At 49.1% G+C, this 23,388-nt stretch overlaps 10 protein-coding genes across 10 annotated transcripts; 4 read left to right on the forward strand and 6 right to left on the reverse strand.

Annotated features, from left to right (window-relative positions):
- Positions 1-53: 53 nt before the first annotated feature.
- Positions 54-1,623, reverse strand: TrAFT101_005148 (uncharacterized protein; the record flags this gene model as incomplete). Its single annotated transcript, XM_024903993.2, has 5 exons — positions 54-229; positions 282-1,121; positions 1,175-1,380; positions 1,435-1,490; positions 1,570-1,623. The coding sequence occupies 5 exons, from the start codon at positions 1,621-1,623 to the stop codon at positions 54-56; spliced, it is 1,332 nt and encodes a 443-aa protein (XP_024759487.2).
- A 345-nt stretch (positions 1,624-1,968) lies between these two features.
- Positions 1,969-3,634, forward strand: TrAFT101_005149 (uncharacterized protein). Its single transcript, XM_024902577.2, has 2 exons — positions 1,969-2,646; positions 2,706-3,634. Exons 1-2 carry the CDS (start codon positions 2,133-2,135, stop codon positions 3,518-3,520), a joined length of 1,329 nt encoding a protein of 442 aa, XP_024759486.1. The 5' UTR covers positions 1,969-2,132; the 3' UTR covers positions 3,521-3,634.
- TrAFT101_005150 (uncharacterized protein) lies at positions 3,620-5,430 on the reverse strand. The gene is made up of 2 exons (XM_024902576.2): positions 5,231-5,430; positions 3,620-5,154 (listed from the first exon to the last, which is right to left on the reverse strand). The coding sequence occupies exons 1-2, from the start codon at positions 5,278-5,280 to the stop codon at positions 3,846-3,848; spliced, it is 1,359 nt and encodes a 452-aa protein (XP_024759485.2). The 5' UTR covers positions 5,281-5,430; the 3' UTR covers positions 3,620-3,845.
- An 88-nt stretch (positions 5,431-5,518) lies between these two features.
- Positions 5,519-8,348, reverse strand: TrAFT101_005151 (uncharacterized protein). The gene has a single exon (XM_024908256.2). It carries the CDS (start codon positions 8,181-8,183, stop codon positions 5,859-5,861), a length of 2,325 nt encoding a protein of 774 aa, XP_024759484.1. The 5' UTR covers positions 8,184-8,348; the 3' UTR covers positions 5,519-5,858.
- A 202-nt stretch (positions 8,349-8,550) lies between these two features.
- Positions 8,551-9,706, forward strand: TrAFT101_005152 (uncharacterized protein). The gene has a single exon (XM_024909894.2). The coding sequence runs from the start codon at positions 8,624-8,626 to the stop codon at positions 9,608-9,610; it is 987 nt and encodes a 328-aa protein (XP_024759483.1). The 5' UTR covers positions 8,551-8,623; the 3' UTR covers positions 9,611-9,706.
- Positions 9,575-12,359, reverse strand: TrAFT101_005153 (uncharacterized protein). Its single transcript, XM_024900435.2, has 3 exons — positions 10,675-12,359; positions 10,145-10,616; positions 9,575-10,077 (listed from the first exon to the last, which is right to left on the reverse strand). Exons 1-3 carry the CDS (start codon positions 12,001-12,003, stop codon positions 9,866-9,868), a joined length of 2,013 nt encoding a protein of 670 aa, XP_024759482.1. The 5' UTR covers positions 12,004-12,359; the 3' UTR covers positions 9,575-9,865.
- A 1,166-nt stretch (positions 12,360-13,525) lies between these two features.
- TrAFT101_005154 (uncharacterized protein) lies at positions 13,526-16,681 on the forward strand (the record flags this gene model as incomplete). Its single annotated transcript, XM_024906749.2, has 1 exon — positions 13,526-16,681. One exon carries the CDS (start codon positions 13,526-13,528, stop codon positions 16,679-16,681), a length of 3,156 nt encoding a protein of 1,051 aa, XP_024759481.2.
- A 75-nt stretch (positions 16,682-16,756) lies between these two features.
- TrAFT101_005155 (uncharacterized protein) lies at positions 16,757-18,845 on the reverse strand. Its single transcript, XM_024900410.2, has 2 exons — positions 18,482-18,845; positions 16,757-18,418 (listed from the first exon to the last, which is right to left on the reverse strand). The coding sequence occupies exons 1-2, from the start codon at positions 18,688-18,690 to the stop codon at positions 16,855-16,857; spliced, it is 1,773 nt and encodes a 590-aa protein (XP_024759480.1). The 5' UTR covers positions 18,691-18,845; the 3' UTR covers positions 16,757-16,854.
- A 271-nt stretch (positions 18,846-19,116) lies between these two features.
- On the forward strand, positions 19,117-21,374 carry TrAFT101_005156 (uncharacterized protein). Its single transcript, XM_024900321.2, has 3 exons — positions 19,117-19,280; positions 19,365-19,512; positions 19,568-21,374. The coding sequence occupies exons 1-3, from the start codon at positions 19,170-19,172 to the stop codon at positions 20,797-20,799; spliced, it is 1,491 nt and encodes a 496-aa protein (XP_024759479.2). The 5' UTR covers positions 19,117-19,169; the 3' UTR covers positions 20,800-21,374.
- Positions 21,329-22,939, reverse strand: TrAFT101_005157 (uncharacterized protein). The gene is made up of 6 exons (XM_024908255.2): positions 22,353-22,939; positions 22,074-22,246; positions 21,846-21,982; positions 21,731-21,786; positions 21,545-21,653; positions 21,329-21,478 (listed from the first exon to the last, which is right to left on the reverse strand). The coding sequence occupies exons 1-6, from the start codon at positions 22,853-22,855 to the stop codon at positions 21,443-21,445; spliced, it is 1,014 nt and encodes a 337-aa protein (XP_024759478.2). The 5' UTR covers positions 22,856-22,939; the 3' UTR covers positions 21,329-21,442.
- Positions 22,940-23,388: the final 449 nt, after the last annotated feature.

A 23,388-nucleotide genomic window follows, 5' to 3' on the forward strand; every position in this document is an offset into this window, starting at 1 on the left:
GGTATTGGCTCTGCTTCTTTCCTGGTCCCTTTGTCTAATACGAGGTTGGCATGTCACTTCTTCGAGAAAAATGACATGATGTTGCCTTGACTCCCACTCTTTGTAGCGGGTGCTGCCTTTTTTGATTTCTGTGCTGATGAAGCGGGTGTTGCCGTGGGTGTCGGCTTCGTGGCTGGTGGGGGAACTTCATCTTCAGAGAAAGACTCCCATGCAGCCTCCTGAATAGTTACTGTGTACAGGATTTAGCAATGTGCTGGCGCAAACATGATCATGCAACTTACCCATATATCCCTGATCATCCAATATGCGCTTCTTTTTCATGACTCGCCGCTTGCCTCTTCGGCGGCCATTGCTAGAATTTGATATCACCTCTGCAGGTTCTTTATCCTCCTTAGGCTGTTCGGGTTCAGGTTCGGGTTCGGGCTCGGGCTCAGAGGCCTCTTCCATTTCCTCATCTGATTTCTCATTCTCATCTTCGTTTTTGGGCTCTTCCTTTTCGTCTGCTTCATCTTCAGGATCCTCCATCATACGCAGAAGCTGCTCTTCACGTTCCTTTCTTGTTCGTTTCAGTGCCTCCAAGTCTATTGACTTGGAATCGGGTAAATCCTCTTCGTCAGCTTCACCATCATCAGATAGGGCCATACTGGTATCTTCTTCCTTTGGCTTGGGTTCCGGCTTAGGCTTGGGTGGTTTCGCTGCTGCCCTAGCAAAGGACTGCATGATACCTCCAGAAGAACCCCTCTTTAACGATGGGGGAGGTTTCTTTCCAGCACTCGATGTTGGAGTAGTATCAGCAGATGTGGCTTCTTTAGTCTCTTGCTTGACTTTCTCCGCTTGACTAGGTTTTGGCGTAGCCGATTGTGTCTCCTGTTTGACAGCTTTATGTGCACTCGGGGCTGGGGCCGGGACCGAAACTGGTGGACGACCCTTCCGGTCCTTCTTGCGGGCTTTGGGATTCGCGATTAATCCGTAGGTATCCAGCATTTTCGCAGCATCCTCAACCTGTCTATACTCAGACAGCGACTTTGAGACGTCAGAGAGCAGTGCCAGGTCTCTTTGAGGGAATGGAGCTAGGCTATATATATGCAGAGACGTGACTTCTTCATATTCGGCCAATGCATCTAAGTAGACTATTAGCAAACTGTCACAGCATACTCTATCGACATGATCAGACCTTTTAGGCCGTCTTCCGCTACTATGGTAACCGTTTTGGCGGGTGCATAGTCAGAGAGGAGTTCTGGTTCAGGTGCTGAGTTGTCCATCTCAGCATCGCCATTCTCTGGCTCTCGGTCTTCCGTTTTGGACCCATAGATCAGGTAGGTAGCATGAATCGAATTTGCTTTAGAAGCATTCTGACTCTCATAAAATTCATATAGCTTCCTAAGTCCTAAATCAATATGCAATTCATAACAAAATAAAGAGGGCTAAACTCACTGTTTAGCAACATTCACCCGAAGGTTGAGCGCTCTGCTTAGCAGACGATATGTCACCTGCGCCAAACACAGATTCTTAGTTTAGAGAACCCCAGCACGTATTGCAGCAATTGAAGAAAAGCGCATCTCTACTTACCGGCACCTCTTCACTCAAGAGCCGATCGGAGAGGTATTTCTGGGTATCGTCCATGGCTGCGCTCTTTGGTCTAGTCTACAATCCAGATAAATGGCAGATTATTCCGTACAGCTGGGCACGCAAGCTTGCAGTCTCGACCTGGCAGCTCTCCAATTGGGCCCACGCGCGTTCAGCACTTAACACGAACTCACGTGGCCGTCATTTGATATACTCGCTTTGTAGCATATTTACCTCTTTAACGCAGACAGACAACCTTGAGGGCCGCTCCGGCCGCTGCATTTAGCTATGCATGTAATATGTATATGCATTTAGTAGATGAAATTCCGTCTCTCCAACGCGTCGGTCGCGACGACGGCGCATTCAGAATCCTGGTCGTTAATGGTAAGCTTTGTCTTTGCCTTGCTCAGCGCTGCCAGCCAATATTCGAGAATAATTTGTTTTCCCCTCCTCTGTCACAACCGGAGCATTGACGACGCCGCGATTTGTAAAAGTATAGCGAATCCAAATAGTTTTCATTTGCTTTCATTTTCTTCTTTTTAGGATATTCAGACCTGCTTGCCTTTATGGCCGCCTCCGACGATGTTCCAGATTCAACCGACTGGCTCTCGACGCCACTATCTGGCTTCGCAGCTGTTGAAGCCGCCTTGCGATGCCAAGTATGCAAAGACTTCTACAAGACACCGATGATCACCTCCTGTTCGCATACATTCTGCTCCATCTGTATTCGGAGGGCACTGTCCAACGATGGCAAATGTCCCATGTGTCGCTCGACGGAGCAAGAGTTGAAACTTCGAAGCAACTGGTCCATGGAGGAAACAGTAGAAGCATTTACCAAAGCACGGGTGACTGCGCTGAGTCTTGCGCGCAATCACAGGCCGAGAAGCCAATCGCCGAAAAGGAAAGCGATCGAGGCGTCTCCGCATGCGCACGAACCGAAGAGACTGCGCACATCAGCTAGATTAAGCAAAAGTCGAGGAGAGCAGGCAATAGCAACGACTCCGACAATGACGGCTGAAGAACAGACTGTTCCTGATTCGAATAACGAGGACGATGACGAGGAATATGTGCCTGATACTCGTGAGTGCACATACACATCTTCGGTTCCCGACGTCACGGCTGACAATGTACTTTCGCAGCGAATGGTCTTGTGCCCTGTCCCATGTGTAACAGAAAGATGAAGGAATGGCAGGTATTTGGGCATCTGGAATCGTGCCCAGGTCCTTCGGCGGCGGCAAATAGTCCGAGCAACAATACTGATTCTGAAAATACCTTTTCCTTCGGGCAATCTCAGCGGAAACAGCAAAAGACACTCGAGCGACTCCCTCCCCTCAACTATTCCATGTTAAAAGAGCAGGCGCTGCGGAAAAAAATGCTAGAATTAGGGCTCAACAATCAAGGACCTCGCATTCTCTTGGAAAAGCGCCATAAAGAGTGGTTGACACTATGGAATGCGAATTGCGATGCGGCTACGCCGAAGAAGCGCTCAGAGCTGCTCCACGACCTGGATATCTGGGAGCGCACACAGGGTGGCCGAGCACCCACCTCTGGCCGAGTAATACAGACTGCGGCGGTGATCAAGGACAAAGACTTTGATGGTGCTGCATGGGCAGCTAAGCACGACTCTTCATTTAGAGACCTCATTGCGAGCGCTCGTAGAAATGGAGAGGCGGCAAAAAAGAAATTGGAGGAGGCAAATAAATCAACCAGCGATCAGCCGCAGAGCTCAACAAGTCAGCCTCCAGACTTGATGGTTATTTCATCATCCCAACCGCCAGCCTCTAGCAGTTCAGCAGCCCGAGGAAATAGAGAAGAGTCAGGAGACGCATCGGATCTACAATCACTACCCCCTAACGTTGCTGAACCAATGGCTTGGGAGGCATCACAACGGCCAATAGACCAAATACCAACAGCCGAAGCGTCAGAAATACGTAATATAGCTGGAAGTAGATAAATATTAGCGTGTGCATATTCTGATACCAAAAAGCAATGATACCCATCTGGTTTGAGCGTAGTTGATTGGGAATTATGAATGAATATAATGAAATTACAGCGCAAATCTCGCAAGATCCTACTACTGAAAATTGCTTCTATTGAAACTATAACGACCCTTTGCTCATGCTATTTGTCAAAGAATAAAACGTGTGTATCCATCCATCACGCCCATACCTATACCTTGAAATCAGTATACAGCCCTGCCTTGCAAAAAAAGCCTTTGTAATTCCAGCTCATGAGTATATTCCGAATGATGACCCTTCCTCTTACAACCTATTTCTCCTCTACCCATCGAGCGTCAGCTTCGCAATACCAGTCGCTCTTGTTGGTGATTGCGCCCCCATCCTCTCTGCCTCTTCTGTTGGCACAGATGGCAGCTCATCCAGCTCCTTTCTAGCTTTAGCAGCTTCCCTGGCCTCCTCCTTACGGCGTTGCTTCTCTTCCTCTTCCTTCTTCTGCTCCATTTCCAAAGCCTCCAACTCATCATCAATCTCCCCTTCATCCACAACGATGCCAGTGGGCTCAGACAAAATGGCAGTCAACTCATCCGTCGCGCTCATTTGCTCTCTGAGATGATCCATTGTAGTCTCGACCCTTTCGGAGCCACCAATTTGGGCGTTGAGGCTCTTCAGCGCACTGGCCGATGATTCCATAACCTTGACCAACTGTACTTGGTCAGAAGCCTGCTGTAGCCTCGAAGCTACCTCTTCAAGCTGGTTCAGAGTGGCATAACGTGTTGATAAAGAAGATTCGGCTCGTTTCTTCGATTTGAGCGCTGCTAAGGCTGTTACGCGATTCTTCCGTAGGACTGCATTCTTTGCCTCTTGATCTAGTTCGTCTATCCGCTTGTTAAGCAGATTAACTTGATGTTCCAGGCTGCCCACCAGCTCCTTTATGGATGCGATAGACGCATCCTCCTCGGTGATCCCTCTTTCTTCACCAACTCCCTGGATGCGGACAATGTCGCCATTGTATTCGATCATATCCTTATCTCGAGAGAGGAATTTCAGTAACACATCAAAATCTGTCCCAGACAGTCGCTGATCTTTAGCCAGCACTGATTCGAATAGTGCTTGAAATTGGGCCCGCGTGAAGACTCGGTCATACCGTGATGTTCTTTCGGCAATGGTCTCTCCCAGCTCCCGGCTGGTTGCTTCTACATTCTTCATGACAACGTAATTGCCCTTGGGTATCTTATCTTCGCCTCGAGTCGGGTCGATAACTCCTATCTGCCGCAGGGCCCATCCCATTACATTCCATGGCACCTGCGACCAACCCTGCTGGTGGTGGTATATATTCTGGGTTGACTGCAGAAAGGTCTGCAGGGGAATCAGATCCTTTTGTGCCAGCGCTTCGTTTATGACAGTGCCGAGCGCCAATGGTTGGCCGAATTGTTTGCTACTTAGCGACCGTCGTAGTGATTCGTCGATATCGAAAACGAGGGCGCTGGACTTGGAGCCCTGGCGAGATAATAGCCCTTCAGAGGCTAGCCTCGCGAGAGCAAGTAGCCAGGCTGAGATGTTCGCGTGGTAGCCATCTGGATTCAGAGTCTTTTGCGAGCGAAAGTCGGAATACAGCGCAGGGAGTCGAGTTCTGCCACAGTCAGTACGAGCACTACGCGATTGTCCAAAGAAAATTGGATGATGCAATCGGATTGAGTATCGCTTACTTGCGGAAGTTTGGATCGTGCTCGACCAAGTAATCAGCTAGCTCGCCCATTTTGATTCTACAAGAGAATCGCAACAGCTATTTCAATTCCACGCGCCGCAAACAGATGCGCCTATGATGTCGCTTCCTAGATGCTTCTCATAAGCATTGATGAAGGAACTGCACGTGTACTGTCTCGCGACTAATACAAGCTGCTGGAGTGTTTGGTGTGATGACAGGCAAACGTTCCTTGCGGGAGCTGTGCCGCCGCTAAGGCGCTTTAGCTTTACTGCCCGATTATTTGGTGCATGTGATATCACTCTTCTCAGCCACTTGTGTCACTTTGGTGATCCCACTAGGTACATTATAAGTCCAAAAGCATTGCAAGCGCATTAGTAGATACATGGTCTATCTACAAGTAAAAAAAGGCCTGCCTTTCATTCATCTACGCTCAGAACTGATAGATACAACGTCGTTCAAGACAAGGCTAATTATTAGTAACGGCCCATTAATAACATGACACTCGGACGAAAAGTAGACAAAGACGAAAAGCCTCCCAATAGTCCATGTCTTTGAACGGCTCGTCTTTCATCAGCGCTTGTAACCATTGATCCATTTATCCTCCTCGTAACTAACCCAATTCCATTATCCTATTCAAAACCCTCTTTATCTATATCTTCATTGGTATCTTTGCTCATTTCCTCATTGTGCAGGGGTGCCGTTTCCAACGCTCCGCCGCGGGCTAGATTGCTTGCTCTCCTTGAGCGCATATCGGTCAACGCCTCGCTCTCTTCGTCTATGCCATCGTCAATCGCGTCCTCTGGTATGCTCCGATCATGCCCAGCCGGAAATTCCAGTTTCTCTGTTAGCTCACGCTGCAGCGAGTCCATCGTCTCCCGAGCGCTTGCGAAGCGCGATATACCTTGGCCGTGCGGCAGCGTTTCGTACATTCTCTTGGCTTCATTCAGGCATCGTTGGGCCGGAATATGCTTGGATTGTTGGGCCCAGGCTCTTGCAGCAAAGACGCTCCAGGCTGCTGACTTTCTCCGTCGACTGCCCCAGCTCCAACTGCCGACACCTGGCTTGGAGGCATAGCAAATCGCCAACCGCTCCTTGACTAGGGCATCTCCAATCCTACCCAGGATCTTTGATTCAAGTAGACGAGTGCACCATCGTGCGGCATCATCGATACTGGAGCCTCCTCTTAGTCGTAGAAGCTCCTGGGCCAAAATCAAAGTCCTCGTCGCCCCATATGGAGAGCTGCACCGTGTATTATACGAATAGAATGCAGACTCTAGCATTTGATCCACAGTCTCCGCGCGGCTCTTAGATGTTAATTGCTGTGGCATGAGGAGCAGGCTAAGAGCAGCCATTTCGTTCGTTGCGGCGTGGTATTTCCAAGCCTTTGACTCGCTAAAATCGGATCGCAGTAGGTCATAGGTCGAATGAGCCAATTTCCAATCGCGCAACATAAAGGCAAAATCAGCTAGTTTCCTCATGATGGCTTCCGATGTATCAGCACGGTAGAAGCCCGAGGGATCATAGCCGTCTTTGCTGGTATTGACGTTGTTGCTGCTGGATGAGGACCGCGAACTGCTGCCGAACCCTGTCCATCTTTTTGATAAGCTCATAAATCTTCCGGTGATTCCCCTACGTCTAGAGGCAACTTGGTCGTTCCAGATCGTGGCGTGGCGTTCCATGGTAGGAATAATCGATTGCATTAGCATTTCGCGCACAAACGTGCGGATAGCAGTAGCATCAGATTCAAAAATGTATCGTGATGGATCTTCAAAATCCTCATCGTTCTCGCTTCGCCGGATTTCTGCCAACTCTTCAGGTGCAGACATCCAATCGCTTCGGGGGAGAGGGATGCTATCATCGTCCGTTTCCACACTCTGGCTACATCGTAGCCTCAACAAGTGGCAATGAAGTCCAAGGTGCCGCTTCATTTGCTCAAATAAGCCCATAGATCTCGTAATGTCATCATTCTCCTCATCATGAACCAATACATAGTATCTCAGGTAATCCCCATCTACCCACGAGGGCAATTTCTTCTCGCCCTGGCTGGTTTCAGAGTACAGTCTCCGTAGCTCTTCAATAGGAGCGGGATTGCGGGAGCTGATAGCTATGATGCAAGCTACGGGATGAGCAAAGGTTTCGTGTGCCGAGATGGGCAATCCTGATAGAAGTCGCCGTAAATACAAAGCATAGTATGGTGAAGCAGCCTCAGAATCCGAGCCATATCTCATCATGATACTCTGGTGCGGCATTCCAAGAAACGATTCCTCTGCATAAGAAAGGTGTCGCTCAACAACGCTTTCGATATCGTTTATGGCCGATCTATTATCGGCACTTCTTTCTGGCACTCCGTTTGGATTTCGCAGCGGTGAAGCTTGCTGAGAACCAGACGATAGCGCATCTGGACGCTCTATGTTTTCGCCAAACCGTGTGAACCGTATAGAAAAGTCTTCAAATATTCGTCCAACACCGTTGCTATCCCTAATATTTACCTTTCCCTGGATATTCTCCCCAAAAGGCCGCAATAACTCCCATAGTCCATTCTGGAAACCCTTCTCACGAATTAAAGCCTCTGTATCGCGTGAAGCACAGACAGACACATGAGGCACAAATGATTTAAGGATCAGATTCAGTGGTTCGCCAGGATCATCTCCGACATTCTCTGGCAACACACGGTTCTGGCCTATGTCAAATACAGTGCTTGACAGGACTCTTGATGGGGATCCCCGCCCCGCAGGCGACATAGACCTTGATCCTGGAGGGGATAATGTCGAGGCGTATAAAGAGGCTGCAGAGGGGTTCGATTTTCGAAAGACGAGCGATGATTCCGACGGGGACGTTGGAAAAGGTTCAATCGTCGAGGTCGAATGCCTCATATAAGAGAATTTTGCGGCGGAGGCCGCGGCGGGCAGCGCCTGAATCGGTTCCGTAGACGATTCATCTTGAGGCCGTGGCATGAAGGCGACTTGGTGCGGTGGTTCCGCGCAGACAATTCAGGCGCTTGTGGTGACTTCATGCGGAGCGAGGGATCAGAGTAGGGTCGCGAAGGTCTGACGTTGTGATACGGCTCTGCATATTCCGCTTGCGAAGCGTGCTGGCGCTGGGGCGTCGGGAGATGTCACTTGCCTTGATGCCACGATCGGCTTCTCATATGATATCAAAAGCCCCGACTTCTGCTACGTACTTGCACCGCCCCATATGACTGTACCGGGGTGTCGGCTCTCCGTTCTCCGATCAGCTTCGATATGTGCATAGCCAGGTACCTACATAGTAGTACTACTACCTGCTATCCAATTATAGTAGCAGCTCTATATCAACTTCTTGTCCATCTCTCCATCATCTATTTCGTGATTAAAAAGTAGCTTTAAAGTATTTGAAGCTATACTTTGCTATCGATATGCCATCAGATCTTTCTAGCTATTTAGCGTCAAAATATCTAGTTGCTGATCCAAAACCATCGTCAAAGAAGCGAAAGCGCAAGCAAGCAGATGCAACTTCAGGCCTACTAATCACCGACGACGACGATACAGCCTGGAATAATGGCGCCGCACAAGACGACGGAGACGAGGATGGCCCATTGACCGTCACTGGGACAACAGCTGAATTCAGAAAAGCGAAGAAAAGCAGTTGGAAAACTGTAGGGAATGGTGGAAATGCCCAAGACAAGGACGACAGCGCCGCGGCTGCGGATGCAATCATCGCCTCAGCCGCAGCAGAGAATGATGCAGCGAGAGCCGCCGACGATGAGATGCCGATTGTCGAAGACAATGGAAGCGTGGTGAAAATGAGCGATGGAACGCATGCCGGTTTACAGAGCGCCGCCGCAGTCTCAGCGCAATTGAGACGGCGGCAGCAAGAGGAACGAGAAGACTTTGAGCGCCACCGGAAAAATGCAAAAGAAGAAGAGACAGTTTATCGAGATGCCACCGGACGAAGAATCGATATTTCTATGAAGAGAGCGGAGGCAAGGCGCGCGGCGGCTGAGGCTGAGGAAAAGGAGAGGCTTGCCATCGAATCATTAAAGGGTGATGTTCAGCAAGAGAATGCGAGACGACGAAGGGAGGAGCTGGAAGATGCAAAGCTCATGACCTTCGCCCGGAAGGCTGACGACGAAGACATGAATAGAGAGCTCAAAGAACAGTCGAGATGGAATGATCCTATGGCACAGTTTATGGCTGAGAAAGATACAAGTCGTGGAGGCAAGAATTCAAAGCGCCGGCCAGTCTATTCAGGGACTGCAGCCCCCAATCGATATGGCATCAAACCAGGATACCGATGGGATGGCGTGGACAGAGGCAACGGGCTCGAAGCAGAGCGGTTCAAGGCAATAAATCGCCGTGAACGGAACAAGGGATTGGATTACGCTTGGCAAATGGATGAATAGTGATAATAATAATGATACATAGTATACTTTATATCATGAGATACCCTACGAGAACTAGGATTCCATAGTTCATCGTGATTTTCGACGCGTCGTCGCTATAATTCGTTCTCTTAAAAAAATATTAGAAATTTTTTTTTGAAAAAGTTTAACCCGCCGTGAGGCTTGCGATTAACTCGCAATCAGTGTCTCAACAACCTCAAGGTTCCAACGCAGTTAGTTTCCAGCCAGGTTTGTCATCTTGGATCGAGGGCATCCTCATTTTCTACGGCGCAGGCGCTTATCCGGCCCATAGTCGCACAACTGCTTAACAAGGCCGATCCATTCTTGCCTGGGCATTCGGCCCGGACCATCCCCAACGCGACCCTGGAATAGATTGATGAGATCACCAATAGTGATTCCATCTGCAGGTATCTTTTCCAAAATTTCCCACGATTCAATCAGACCACCAGACGAGGAGGGAGAAGCACCTGATTCATAAGCTATTAGTATAAACAATGATAGGGGATGGTGTTTAGGGGAGGAACATGAGCTCACCAGCTTGAGCAGGATTTGGACTACCCGCCCTGGATGCGGAAGGCGTTCCCCTTGAGCTGCCAATGAGCTTGATTTTCTTCTTCTGCATCGCTCCATCTGACATCTCGCCCGCTGTGAATTCACCGTCACTCCCAGAGCCTGCAGTAATCTTAGGACGGCGGACAGTGTTAGTCTGTAATCCAGGAGTGCTTGGTCGGCTATCAGTAGCCGCTCCCGATGCCTTCTTCAGCTTTTTTCTAGTCGACTCATTGCCGCTTGACTCTGATAAAGCAGGCGAACCGGCGCGTTTCAACGATTTCCCTTTCTTGCTCATCTCAGAGAGCTTCTGCTTGCCTTGTGGAGTGGTGGAGCCTTTCGCACTCTGCGATTTAGACTTATCTTTGCTATCGCCTTGGCCATCTTTGTTCTCTCCTTCCTTTTTCTCGTCTTCTTTTCCAGCCTCCTCTTCTTCGTCGGAGCTGTCATCGTCGCTCTATGGGCGTGGTATAAGCAATGCGTCAGTGCTAAGATTGAAGAAAGATTGAACTTACCGAACTGCTCCAGGGGTTGGAACCGGAGTCGTCACTCTCATATATATCTTCTCGATCTCTCTTGATTAAAGCCTTCTTCGTTGTCTTGCCATACTTTTGTCTCTCCAGCTCCTCTCTTAGCTGCTCTTGCAGTTCTTTATCGACTTCCTGCTCGTCTCCTTCACCAAACAGGTTCGCTCCCAGCTGCTCACGCCGAATTCGCTCTTTAGAATCCTTCGTATCTTCATCATCGTTTCGTTCAAAGTGCGGGGCCTCATCATCATCCTGGAATTCGTCACCCGAGATGTCAAGCTCGTCGTGTTCCATCTTCTCCGCGCGTGAAGCAGCCTTGAAAGTATCACTTTCCGTCTTAATCATTTGCCCCCGTCCGTACAGCATCCGTCGTGTAGCTTCAAGATCGTTCAAGCCCGCCTTCTTCTCCTCGTCCTTCATAACCCAACGGCCGACGTCGACCTTGCGGTTCATGAAAGCCTCCGCTTGGTCTATTGTGAAAGGTTGGAAGGGCGGCTTGGCATTGAACTTGTAGCTTTTTTCCAGCGGAACCATGCGAAAGACCGACTTGTCAATCATGAAGGCGACGCTAGATTCAGAAAGGGCAGCCACGTAGCTACCAACCCACACGTTTTTCCCATCTGCGTCTTCCAAGTGCCACGGCAGAGCCTCCTCATATCTCAAATCAGACTCTTTCTTCGCGGCCGATGTTTTTGGGGCCCGGTTGAACATGGTTTTCTCTTCCTTCTGTTTCTTTGGTCGCTTTGGAACGACCTCTTTGGCTACGGGCGCGATCTTAGCTTGATCGATAGCTCTCTGGGCTTCTCTTTCAGCCTTGATCTGTGCCATCCTTTCAGCCTCTTGCTCATCTACTGGTGGTCGTTCGGGTTCCTCCTCCTTCACAACTCTTCCTGGGGGCGGTTGGCGGGCATCACGTCGATGTAGAGTTACAGGCCTAGCAAATTCGTCCTGGTCCGTCGGATCAATAGGTTTGTCGCCCAATTTGGTCTGAGAGAACTTCATGAGGTGATATCGGATTCCATTGAGCAAAGCTTTTTTGGTTGTCATGATGGGTATATCATTGAAAGGGTAAGGAGGGGGCGGCTCGCTCCATCCGCCGTACTGTTTTCGCAGCTCTTCGATATTGGGCTTGGTTCCATTTGCTGTGGCCTGCGCCGACGTTGACGCTGCGTTATTTGTGGGCGGTCGATTGGGTTTAGGAACTGGCTTGCGTGATGACGAGACAAGTGGGTTGACAGGTTTCTTCCGAAGAGGGCGTAGAGGATTCGGTTTTTGGGTCCGTGGCGGGCCATTGGGGTTTCCGGAAGGCGCGCTCATTTTGATGCTGGGGCGAGCATTGACTACTAAGATTAGAATCGAGGGAAAAGGCACGAAGCCTTGTGGCACGAGCTTGTCGTGCTTCCGCTGCTAAACAAAGAGCTATGGCAAATCACGGCAGCGCACTAGGTAAAAAGGCGTCGTAACAAAGATCGCAATAGACGCTGTTATAGCTGCTACTGTGTCTGGCGGACGGGCATAGAATGCTGCTATCGAATAGGCACAGCTACGGGAGGAAAGACGCTTGGTGGATGCGAAAGGTGAAAGAGAGTAGCAGATCGCGAGAGGCTTGGTAGCGCCTAGTAGTAGGCAGTAACTTAGCTCTCTGTTCGGCAACCAGCCGGAGAACTGCCGCGGCGTGGGCACCTCTTAACTACTAGTAGGTATGACGGCTCGATGACAAAGGCAGAGCTTGACGTCGCGCTAATTGATTGTCCAGAGATGCAGAGCTAGTACATGCACACGTGCTTGCTTCTATTCACGTATTCATTTATGCATGCCTTGATACTTTATTGTAAGGCTCTTGACGCAGGCTATTCTATGGTCTCTCCTCAAGGATCTACTAGGCAATGCTATTGTAAATTTAAAACAATAACCAAGGTATGGCAGCATTGTGACTGCGAGGGAGGAACAGGTAAGATAAGTCTGATAAGGTGGAGATGCTATGTACTGCTAGCAGGTCCTAGTTATACTTACATGGACGGTTTCCATTGTATTCTTAGCCTTGGTAGAATCTGCTGATATCCACCTGATATAGGCTGTATATGGTATGTATTTAGAAGAAGAAAAAATTGATTAATGTTACCTACACTTTGGCGTAAATTATTGCCTTTGTAATTCCTGCCTCGCAGTAGGCAATAGAGGGGCAAGCAAGACGCGGCTGAGGCCGATTCAAGCTGCGAGTGACCAGGAAGCCGCTGGCGAGAGCCTTAAACAGTGCTGCACCTCGGCGGCACTAGACTCAGTAGAGCGATAGCTCTGCGCTACCAGCTCTTTGTTTGGCTCTGGATCCTCCACTTCTCCAAAGCGCAGTACTTTCCAGTACTTGCTTCGTTGCCAGAAACAGGCTCAAACTCGACACTTTGCCCTTGGAAAAGAAGGCCAGTTTCTGCCTCGCGCTGTTTGTTTAAACACTAACACAGAATATACTTATTCTACGCAAATCTGACCATTATTGTTTATTTACTCTGGCCGTTCTACCGTGTGGTTCTCACGCCGCATCACAGCCTACACAGCAGAACACAAGCCTTGGATCCCTCTGCAGCCTTGAACAAAGAGTACCTCTGTGTGCCTCCCCTCATTATTTATCAACCTATAGTATTTGCTTTGTTTTTCTTCCTCGTTACTCCTCACCTGCATCTCTTGCAAAAAGGTAGCTGCCCGAAAATATCAGTTATATCGATGTGGTAGGCGGAAGAGATCGAAGCTTTCAAAGCGCTGAACGCTATAGCCTCGCTCGCATTGCCACCACGGTGATTCACTCATCAGGTTCATTGCTTTGGGCGACACGCCTAAGAACAAGATGCTGCCTACTCAAAAAGAGCCTCGCGGCATCGCTGGTGATGGGTCGGCTTCGGGACTTGAGGGTCACCTCCGAAACCTGATTCTCACAAACGCCAATCCAAACCTCAGCCCGGCTCCCTTTATGTCTGCAGACACTCGCCCTCAAGTCGCAGCACCACACCCGCCTTCAATGCCCGGCATGCAACCAAGTTCTTCAATGAATTGGAGACAGCAACATGCCAATTCCAATTATTCGGCAAACCAGATGGCCTTTGACACCACATCCCAGCAGGGGCACCCTTCCCCAAAGGCCGGCCGGAAGCGCCCAAATCAAGCTCAGCGGCGACAGATGGCATCTCAGTTTGCAATCGCCCCTGAGTCGCCGCCACAGGTCCCTCAGTATCCCCATACAGCCAGGCCCAATTCCCAATGGACAGCTTCGCAGCCTCAAGCTTGGCCAGTGCCAAGGGCCTCAGAATTCGACCGTCCGCGTAACTCATGGAACGGTCCTCCACAATCGCCTGCAAATAGGTCTGCGTACCAACATTCGCCGTCAGCGAGGCCGTTTAATACAGGACCATCTCACAGTGCGCACCAGAGCACAGGATCAATCTACAATCATAGCCATCGACGTTCTTACGTTCGGCCAGAGGAAATCGCAAACCAAGCCCGTCTACTGGACGAACTTTCCCACCAAGTCGTAGCTCATTCCGAAATCGACAGGTCTGAGATAGCGGGGAAAGAAGCCTTTCGGCAGCGAATAGAACAAATTTGTCGTGAGGTTATCTGCCGGTTTGAGGAACAGCAAGGCACAGGCAATCAGATCCCACCATATTCTGTGGAATTAAGGTGTTTCGGCAGCCTTTCTTCTGGATTTGCCACAAAAGCTTCGGATTTGGATCTCGGTCTCGTATCACCTCTATCTAAGTTTCCGCCTGATGCCCCTGGATCTCCCATACCTCGCCTAATTGAAAAGGCATTCTTAGAAGCTGGTCTCGGCGCGAGGCTTCTGAGCCGTACTAGAGTTCCAATTATCAAACTTTGCGAGCTCCCCCCTGAGAATCTCCTCAAAGGCCTCTTGGAAGAGCGGGAGAAATGGGAACGCGGTATTGACAACGATGCGCAACCCGGAGCCACCGAAGCTGAGCATGATAACGATGGCTCTAATCATGGTGGCGATGATGATGTTCACACACATAGCGGAGCAGCTGATGCTGGATCAGACTCTGTGGGCGAATTTGAGATTATCTGTAAGGATTCTGGCGAGACGCGGCGCTTTCAACTCCAACAAGGACCCAAACATTCTCTTGATTCCTACTATGGCCTAGCCAAGCGTGTTTTGCGAAGGGCTGGGGGGTATGACGCTACCGCCTCGAATTGGAGAGACCTTACCGAGTCCGACTGGGATATTCTAAATAGAGTCTGCTATGCATTTATCCAAGGTCTTGCTGATGCCTCTTTGCGAGATCGTATTGCTTCATTTCCTTCCATCTCGGCAGCAGGGATTCTCCCAAACGCAGCTTGCCGCCGCTCGTTGTCAGGGATATTTCTGCAAATAGAAGGAGAAGATATAATACGCCGATGGGATTCATGGAGCGAGGGCCGTCCACTAAAACAGGTTGAAGATGATAGACTCATCGCACAGTGGGAGGCTTTGCAGTCAAGGCAGCTCTCAGATATCGAGCCCGTTTCGTATAATAGGGACCTTCACCTGGCTCTCGAGAAACTCAAAAAGATACCGTCTATGCAGCTACTGCTGCTCCAGCAAGACCAGCAAGAGACTCCAGCACAGTACAACATCCGCGTCACAAGCATCATAAGTAATATAGGACCTTACCATGAAAGCTCCTTTTCCGCAGCGCAGGAAGCTATAATTAGTCAGTACGTGGCTGGAGTGTTTCATGAAGAGATACGTACTCAATTGAGCGATTATATACGACAATTCCCGGAGCAGAGGACCATCCAAGCAGTGGGATGTCGCCATAAAAGCATTCATTTGGTCAATGAGTTAAAGAAAGCTGTTGAAAATAATCTATACGAAGAAGCTTCTGTGCCAGATATCACGCGGTATATTGAGCTGCTGCAGCAGCCGCTACAGAAAAGAACGATCAAGCCCGGGAAATTATGTTATATCATACCTGTCCCCGCTGACCTCTCTTCTACATTTGCCAAGATCCAGTCTCTAACTGATCCTCATAAAATGGCGCCAAATCAACCTCGTGACAGATATCGAGATCCGCTGGAGTTTCCTAAATCAGATGCAGGGGTACAATGCGATATCAATTTCTCTGCGCACTTGGCTCTTCAAAACACACTTTTGCTGCGGTGCTATTCGCATACGGATCCACGAGTCCGACCCATGGTCCTATTCATCAAACACTGGGCTAAAGTGCGAGGCATCAACTCTGGATACCGCGGTACTCTAAGTAGTTACGGCTATGTTTTGATGGCCCTGCATTATCTGGTCAACGTTGTACAGCCTTTTGTTTGCCCAAATCTCCAACAGCTTGCACCAATACCTCCCAATAACTTGTCGCCAGCCGAAATAGAATCTACCATAACTTGTCGAGGCTACGACGTTCAATTCTGGAGAAATGAAGAAGAAATCGTAAGATTGGCATCTCATAACCAGCTAAATCGGAATACAGAAAGCATTGGGCACCTACTAAGGGGATTCTTCGAGTATTATGCTCAAAATGGCATGATGAGCAATGGTATTGGTAAAGGATTTGATTGGGGCCGAAATGTCATCAGCCTCCGAACATACGGAGGTATCCTGACAAAGCAAGAAAAAGGGTGGACGGGAGCAAAGACTGTTTATGAAGTTCAAAAGGCAACTGGCGACACAGCTACTGCAGCAAGTCCTTTGCCGCCGAATGTTCAACCTCAGGTAGCTCCACAAGCCACTAAGGGTGGGGAGGTCAAAGAGATTCGACTCCGATATCTCTTTGCTATCGAAGATCCGTTTGAGACGGATCACAATGTGGCACGGACCGTGACACACAATGGCATTGTATCGATCCGTAACGAGTTCCGCCGGGCTTGGAAGATCCTTCGCGCTGCTGGCAATGGAGACATCCAGGAGAACCTGATTCAAGATGTTGAAAGCCAGGAAGAGCTTTCTGCCACATTTTTGCAATTACTTCAAGACATACACGGACCTACTCCAGCTTGAGTGAAATGGCATTAGGAAAGGGTTTCAAAAGGCAAGGGGAGATTGGTATACTTTGAGTGGCTGAGTTAGATCTCTCTGTCTGTCTCCTCCTTTTTATATTTTATTTTTGGATATCTTAGTCTTGTTACCACTTGTATTTGGAATTTCCTGGAGGAGAACGCCTGTCTCAGCCCCTATATGTCTGTGGAGAGAACATTAAACATGTTTCCTCTCTTTGCATCGCTTTTCTTTTTATTTTGCTTCTTGTTAACGCCATTTGGATTTCCTCCGCGCTTGTCTTGTTTCCTCTCCTGTGTTTGATGGCGAGCATTCGCAGGCTCTTGAGAAGACTCCTGCTCAAAAACTGTAAAATCTGATAAAATACGCAATATTTGGACCTCTTTTGATGCCTTTAGAAAATCGGACAGCGTACCAACATCTGGAAATTCGGAGAGAGGGGGCAGTTCTGATAAAAGGCTGCGGAGCTGGATGAGGCTGAGAGTCAGATTGTCTGTGCTGTTGTTTTCGAGAATAACGGAAGTGAGCACTTGGCTCAAAATGCGAAGAGAGTAGTATCCAGCTTGTATATGTGCAGAGAAATGAATTGTGTCCCATGAGACTTTGTCTCCTGAAGTGGCCAAATTGCTATTGTCCCGTTGAAGCGTAATCAAAGTATGTGAACTTTTACCAAGTTGGTTGCATTCTATGATATCTAATACCATGGATAACAGAGTCCAGAAATGCTCCGGCGGTATTTGAGTTTCTTTTATTCGTCTCATAAGCGCCAGAAGTTCATTGACTGCAATATTCGCCTCATCATTCGTGAATAACAGGATTTCGCGTCCTTTTTGATCGACGTTCTGCACCCTTCTATATTCTTCGACCGAAATGGAGCACCGGCATGGAATATAGCGGCATGCTGCTGTATATGCCAACTGCCTTATAGGCGCGCTTGCATCCCAAGAAGTTCCTCTGTTGGGATTCTCAATTAGAGAAGGAAGAAAAATTTTGACCTTCTCTTGGGCAACTTTGGTTTTGGGCGCCTGGCCAATCTGAAGAAGTACCTCGGAGACTCTCGGGTCAAGAGCTTTCAGTGATAGCAGGTCACCTCCGATCAGCCGTGGCAGCTGAGCACTTTCGTGTTGGATATATTGTTGTCGGAAATGATCATAGTCCACGGCGTCTACTATGCGATTCGAGCAGGCCTTTAATAACAAAGGAAGGGTGGCATTAGGGGATCGCATGCGTTCATAACCCAGCCGACAGGGGTCAGCAGACTTGTCTAAGCCGAGCTTTGTATAGATTTCACGAGGAGCATATTCGGTGCAGGCCAGCTTCGAGCTCGCATTCTCATAGATATCCCGGAAGAACACAACTTTGCCGTTGCCAATATTGTGGGCAAGGAGGTCGGAATCAGATGTAAGGATTGTACCGCCATGCCTCGCCGCGTCCACAGCGCAGTAAGCGTCAGCCTCTCCTGGAACAATGGATAGTTTGTCTCGGTAATTTTCATTGCTCCGGATGGCATCAATGACTGCAGGCACTAGGAATGCTGGATCAAGAGAAGTCTTGTCTGTGAATCTTGCTGGGTGGTTCGTGTCCAGAGATAAGTCATTTGATGGAACTACATGCTTACGGGGGCAAGCTGTAGGGTTGGCAGAGTAGAATATATTAAGCCGGGAAGTTACTTTGATCACCCTCTCCATGCGTACTGGCCGTTTAGACTCTGGCAGGTAGCCATCGAAATATATGGCTCGACTATTTGCATATTAGCCAAGATCGTCATATTGTTTGCCCTTCTTTTTATGGCGAAAAGCTTACATGTCTACTCGCTGATCCTTTAGCCGATCCAGCCAGTCTATGACGACTCGGCCAAGAAGGCTATATGACGGTTGGCTGGCGCCTCGAATTCTGCAAATATGAAGGACATGATATGCTAGAGCTGGGCCATCAATGACCACCGTTTGACTCTGCAGAGTCTTGTCTGAAGCATAGCGCTCCAAAGTTGTGATCAAGTGAGGAATTCCCATATCGGCTGAACTGGGGCCTATAAGATGAGTTGAATTGAGACGGTGGCTGGATACATGCGATAGGCCATCAGCTGGGACAGTGCTTGGATGCCTTCATAATGAGAATACGATAATTATGTGGAACTGCTGGCTGGTCTAAACTCGACAATTGGCAAGCCATGCATGTGTCTATGGCAATAGTATTCCAATGAGAGAGCCCCGCCGTTCGGCTTGATACGATGGCCTGTGCATGCAATCCGCACTGTATTGTTTTATGTGGGCTGCTGCAAGATCTAAGCGGCCTGCAGCCAATCAAGTCGACTATCGATACCGACTCGGCATTGATTGCTACCGTGGATGCATTCGTAATCCACACAGTATGACTCGCCAAAGCCCCACGTTTAGAGGACCAGGAAAAAAAAAAATCTAAGTTGCTCATCTCGCTCAGCATCTTCTGCCAAAACTTTCTTCTTCTTTCTTCTCTCCAAGGGTCGGCCACGATGCGCAACACGCTCATTTTCGCCGGCAATTCGTGCCCAGCTCTCACAGGCCAAATATGTGAGAACCTGGGCATGACTCCTGCTAAGGCGGAGCTGACCCAATTCTCCAATGTGAGCTTCCTGTAGCTCTGCGTCGCTGCTTTTGGTTTTCCTTGGTTGCCGGCCTCGGACAGATACTAACTCACTCCTTCAAAGGGCGAGACGAGTGTCAGGATCCTGACCAGCGTCCGAGAGAAAGATGTCTTCGTCGTTCAGTCTGGAAGCCCCAGGATCAACGACTCCATCATGGAGCTGCTCATCATGATATCCGCTTGCAAGGGCGGCTCCGCCAACAAAGTCACAGGTTCGATGATGGAGCACGGATTCTGCTGTGAAACATTGCTGACGTGACTTGGCAGCTGTGCTTCCCTACTTCCCATATAGCCGGCAGTCGAAGAAGAAGTCTCCCAGAGGGGCTATCACCGCAAGGATGCTGGCCAACCTCCTTGGCGTTGCTGGCGTTAAGCACGTCGTTACGGTTGACCTCCATGCCTCTCAGATGCAAGGCTTCTTCAGATGTCCTGTTGACAATCTTCACGCTGAGCCTATTATTGCTAAGTGGATCAAGCGAAACGTACCAAACTGGCGAGAGGCTGTGGTGGTTTCCAAAAATCCAGGTGGCACAAAGAGAGTGACGTCGCTCGCCGATGCCCTCAAGCTAAACTTTGGGTTGGTTACCACTGATAGGAGACGTGGAACGAACATGACCGGTAGCATGATTATGAATCAGCTCGATGGTCTCGAGCGACGCCCTATCTCTGAGAGTTTGGCGCAGAGCGATAGCCAACAGGCCGCTTCCGATAAGCCTGCGCCGCCACGCGCTAGAGCGAGGACCCCTGTGAGGAATGCTAGAATTGTTACCGACTCTCAAGGTTCGCCTATTCGGACGAGCGATTTGTCGTCAAGTGCGACGAATCTTGCTGATCCTAGTACAGAAGATCCGAGTACAACGCGGCGTAAAAGCTCTGCGCAGCTCGACTCTGACTACGATGATCGTCGCGCCCAAGAAGTCATTCATGGTCGATTGATTCAAGGGCACATTGTTGAAGATGATTTCCCATCCCCAGCGAGGTCAACGGCAGCAAACAGCGTCCATGAGGATGATCCCATGACCATGTCTCATGCCTCATCTTTCTTTGCGCCCGACCGCCAATCACTGGCTGGTGGCGCCAACAACAACGAAAGCAGTTCTGACGAGGAGGACAATGCTTTCGAAGACCCCAAGGCGGAGCACATGATCACGCTGGTAGGCGATGTAAAAAATCGCACAGTCTTCATCGTCGACGACATGATTGACAAGCCAGGATCTTGGATCGCTGCAGCCGAAACCGTGGTGAAGAGGGGCATGGCTAAAAAGGTGTACTGCATTGCTACCCACGGTGTCTTTGGCGGAGACTGTCTGGAGCAATTGCAAGCATGCGAGTGCATCGATACCATTGTTGTTACTAACAGCTTCCCCATTAATGAGGAACGAGTGAAAAACTCGAGTAAGCTGGTCATACTAGACCTCTCTTTCCTCCTAGCCGAAGCAATCCGACGAAACCACTACGGCGAGTCGATTTCTCCTCTGTTCCAGCACATTGGAGATTGAAGCGCGGAAGGCTGATGATTTCAATGAGCAATATGATATCGCATGCTACCGTGTCTTTTTCAAGACTGTTAATAGTCTGGCCGGGTGGATCATTTGGATTGTTTCATTCTAGCGTGGCGTCTTCGGATTTGAGGAAAGCAAAAGAAACAAGAAATATTTGACGATTTATACGCACAAGGTCGGTCAAAAAATTTATGAATGATGCTAAGTCTCGTAGATGATGCTCCCTCTTTCAGTCGCGTGAGTGTCTTGCCATACCGTGTGAAGTCTGTGAAAAACCCCCCAGCGGTGCTGTCCTTGTGGCAGCAAGGATCCGATTCATCTCAGAATGGATTCTTAACGGAACGTTGGTAGATTGAATTATTCGATCCTAGAAGGCCCCTGATTCTGCCGGCTTCTGTTGGCTAAATGGATTAGGGGCAAGAGAACCTTTCGAACATGCAGAGAAGTTTTTGAGATGTTGTTTCCTTTAGTAGAAAGGCTGTGACTTCCAAACTCCCTTTGCTCTAGACCATATAAACATAGAATAACTGGGACAAGCATAGTGTACAGAATAAAAAAACAAAAAATTTTACCGGTTTAATTCTCTATTTTTATTTATTGTGCTTATTATGTTACATGTCTGTACAGTTCCCGTTTAGATCTAAGCTGGCCTGCGGTGCATAATAAGAGCAGATGCCTTTAAACTTGTTAGTAACCATGAGACATAAAACAAGAGCAATAATAATGCGGATAGGGAACTTGCCTGGTGGTTAGGATAAACTAGAGACTCAGCAAGAACGACATTCTCTGGTCTGGTAGCAGAAAAGACAACAATCTCAGCAATGTCGTCAGGTGTGAGGGGATCGCAACCACTGATGACGATGTTAGGTCCGATATGATCAAGTAGTGACATAAGTTACGAGAAGGAGAGGAGAGTGGGCAGACTTACGCATAAATGGCATCGGCCTTGGACTTGTCACCGTAGAAGCGAACAATGGAGAATTCCTGGTGATATTAATGAGCAAAATTCGCATGAAGATGGACGCCAGAATGAAATTTCATACCGTTTCAACCTGACCAGGGTCAACCTCAATGACCCTGATGCGAGTAGCAATGAGCTCCTTTCTCAAGCTTTCAGTGAAGCTTCGGACAGCGGCCTTGGTGGCGCAGTAGATTGAGCCTCCAGGATACGGTTCTCGGCCTATGAAGCACAAGTGTTTAGTATGAATATATACCTTGATGAGACAAAGTGCTTTAATATATATATATATATATAAAGAGCAATGGCATACCGGCGATGGATCCAATGTTGATAATGTCTCCCTGGCCACCGTTTGGTCGCTTCTGGAAGATGGGCAGGATAGCCTGCGTCAAGTTGATGAGGCCGGTGACGTTGGTAGCGAACATGATGTTCAGGTCATCCTCGGCGATTTCAGGCGCCTTGGCGACACCCTTGACAAGGCCACTGGACGGAAAAATTAGTACAAACTGCAATCTTGACTCATGTCCACTCAGAGAACAATGAATTGCTCTCGAGTACAGCACATGTGAAGGGAGAGATGGCAACGTACGCATTGTTCACCAGGACGTGGATATCTCTCCATTCCTCGGGCAAGCTGCCCACAAAGCCCCGAATTTCATCGGCCTTGCTCACGTCGAGCTTCACCGGCAGCACCTTGACGCCATCGTTGGTCTCCTTACGGATCTGGGCCGCCAGCTCCTCCAGCGAGTCGACTCGGCGAGCCGTGATAATGAGCCGCAGATTGCCGTTGGGGTTTGTGCGAGCAAACTCGAGGGCCGTGGACTTTCCGATTCCGGAAGAGGCTCCCGTGATGAGGATGGTCTTGCCCTCCAGGCGCCTGGCTGCTGCGGAAGACATGTTGCGGGCAAAGATGTCGGTGCTGTGCCTGGTTAACAGTGTAGCTGGTCTGGAAGCCGAGCTGGGGCGCGTGGATGAGAGAAATGGTCTCTGGCTGTGTGTGGAGAAGCTACTATGGCAGCTAGACCGAGACAGAGGAGTTATGGCAGCACGACGGAAAAGATTGGTGGCAATTCTGGCGTGTACGGACGGCATCAATTCCGGATGCGAAGCCAATTTCTCAAAGATGGTATTATTAAGAGGAAGAGGGAGATGAAGAAAAGATGGAATGTAGGTATCTAGAGAGCAGAAGGAAAAGTGGATTGGATGTGTGGATGGCGCCCTTGATAGGTATTGTTGCTAGCACTATTATTACTATGAACGCAGATTTACACGTGTTTGACAGTAGTATTAAGCCTATAGTTACTCACTATAAGCTACCTAGTCTATTTTTTTTTTTTTTTTTTCCTCTCTTTTTTTTTCCTTTTTTTCAAAGTGGAAGCAGAGTCCACTAGGTACTCATCATTCATCATGTTGTAGAAAAATGACGACAGGCGCTGCGTAGTACGGCGAATGCCTTGCGTTCTCGACTCTCAAATTTTGCCAATCCCACCCCACCTTGATGCTGCAATTAATCCCATGGTGAAGGCCGATGACCCCGCGCTGGTTTAACGTGGGGCACAACGTATGGGGCGTCGGCTTAAAGAGCGAGCGATGGATTAGTGATAAATCGCCCGCGGACAATTGCC

The sequence above is a fragment of the Trichoderma asperellum genome, chromosome 3, assembly GCF_020647865.1.
Source record: "Trichoderma asperellum chromosome 3, complete sequence".
Classification (NCBI taxonomy): Eukaryota; Fungi; Ascomycota; class Sordariomycetes; order Hypocreales; family Hypocreaceae; genus Trichoderma; species Trichoderma asperellum.

Coding starts and splice junctions, on each gene's coding strand:
- TrAFT101_005155 (XM_024900410.2), bottom strand. CDS start 18,690: ATGGGAATTCCTCACTTGATCACAACTTTGGAGCGCTATGCTTCAGAC. Junction 18,419..18,481: donor AAGGATCAGCGAGTAGACAT/GTAAGCTTTTCG, acceptor ATATGCAAATAG/TCGAGCCATATATTTCGATG.
- TrAFT101_005150 (XM_024902576.2), bottom strand. CDS start 5,280: ATGGGCGAGCTAGCTGATTACTTGGTCGAGCACGATCCAAACTTCCGC. Junction 5,155..5,230: donor CACGATCCAAACTTCCGCAA/GTAAGCGATACT, acceptor TGACTGTGGCAG/AACTCGACTCCCTGCGCTGT.
- TrAFT101_005149 (XM_024902577.2), top strand. CDS start 2,133: ATGGCCGCCTCCGACGATGTTCCAGATTCAACCGACTGGCTCTCGACG. Junction 2,647..2,705: donor GGAATATGTGCCTGATACTC/GTGAGTGCACAT, acceptor GTACTTTCGCAG/CGAATGGTCTTGTGCCCTGT.
- TrAFT101_005157 (XM_024908255.2), bottom strand. CDS start 22,855: ATGCCGTCCGTACACGCCAGAATTGCCACCAATCTTTTCCGTCGTGCT. Junction 21,983..22,073: donor CAACATTGGATCCATCGCCG/GTATGCCATTGC, acceptor TGTGCTTCATAG/GCCGAGAACCGTATCCTGGA. Junction 21,787..21,845: donor ACCCTGGTCAGGTTGAAACG/GTATGAAATTTC, acceptor TAATATCACCAG/GAATTCTCCATTGTTCGCTT.
- TrAFT101_005156 (XM_024900321.2), top strand. CDS start 19,170: ATGCGCAACACGCTCATTTTCGCCGGCAATTCGTGCCCAGCTCTCACA. Junction 19,281..19,364: donor AGCTGACCCAATTCTCCAAT/GTGAGCTTCCTG, acceptor ACTCCTTCAAAG/GGCGAGACGAGTGTCAGGAT. Junction 19,513..19,567: donor CTCCGCCAACAAAGTCACAG/GTTCGATGATGG, acceptor GTGACTTGGCAG/CTGTGCTTCCCTACTTCCCA.
- TrAFT101_005153 (XM_024900435.2), bottom strand. CDS start 12,003: ATGAGCGCGCCTTCCGGAAACCCCAATGGCCCGCCACGGACCCAAAAA. Junction 10,617..10,674: donor CCAACCCCTGGAGCAGTTCG/GTAAGTTCAATC, acceptor CCACGCCCATAG/AGCGACGATGACAGCTCCGA. Junction 10,078..10,144: donor TCCAAATCCTGCTCAAGCTG/GTGAGCTCATGT, acceptor CTTATGAATCAG/GTGCTTCTCCCTCCTCGTCT.
- TrAFT101_005152 (XM_024909894.2), top strand. CDS start 8,624: ATGCCATCAGATCTTTCTAGCTATTTAGCGTCAAAATATCTAGTTGCT.
- TrAFT101_005151 (XM_024908256.2), bottom strand. CDS start 8,183: ATGCCACGGCCTCAAGATGAATCGTCTACGGAACCGATTCAGGCGCTG.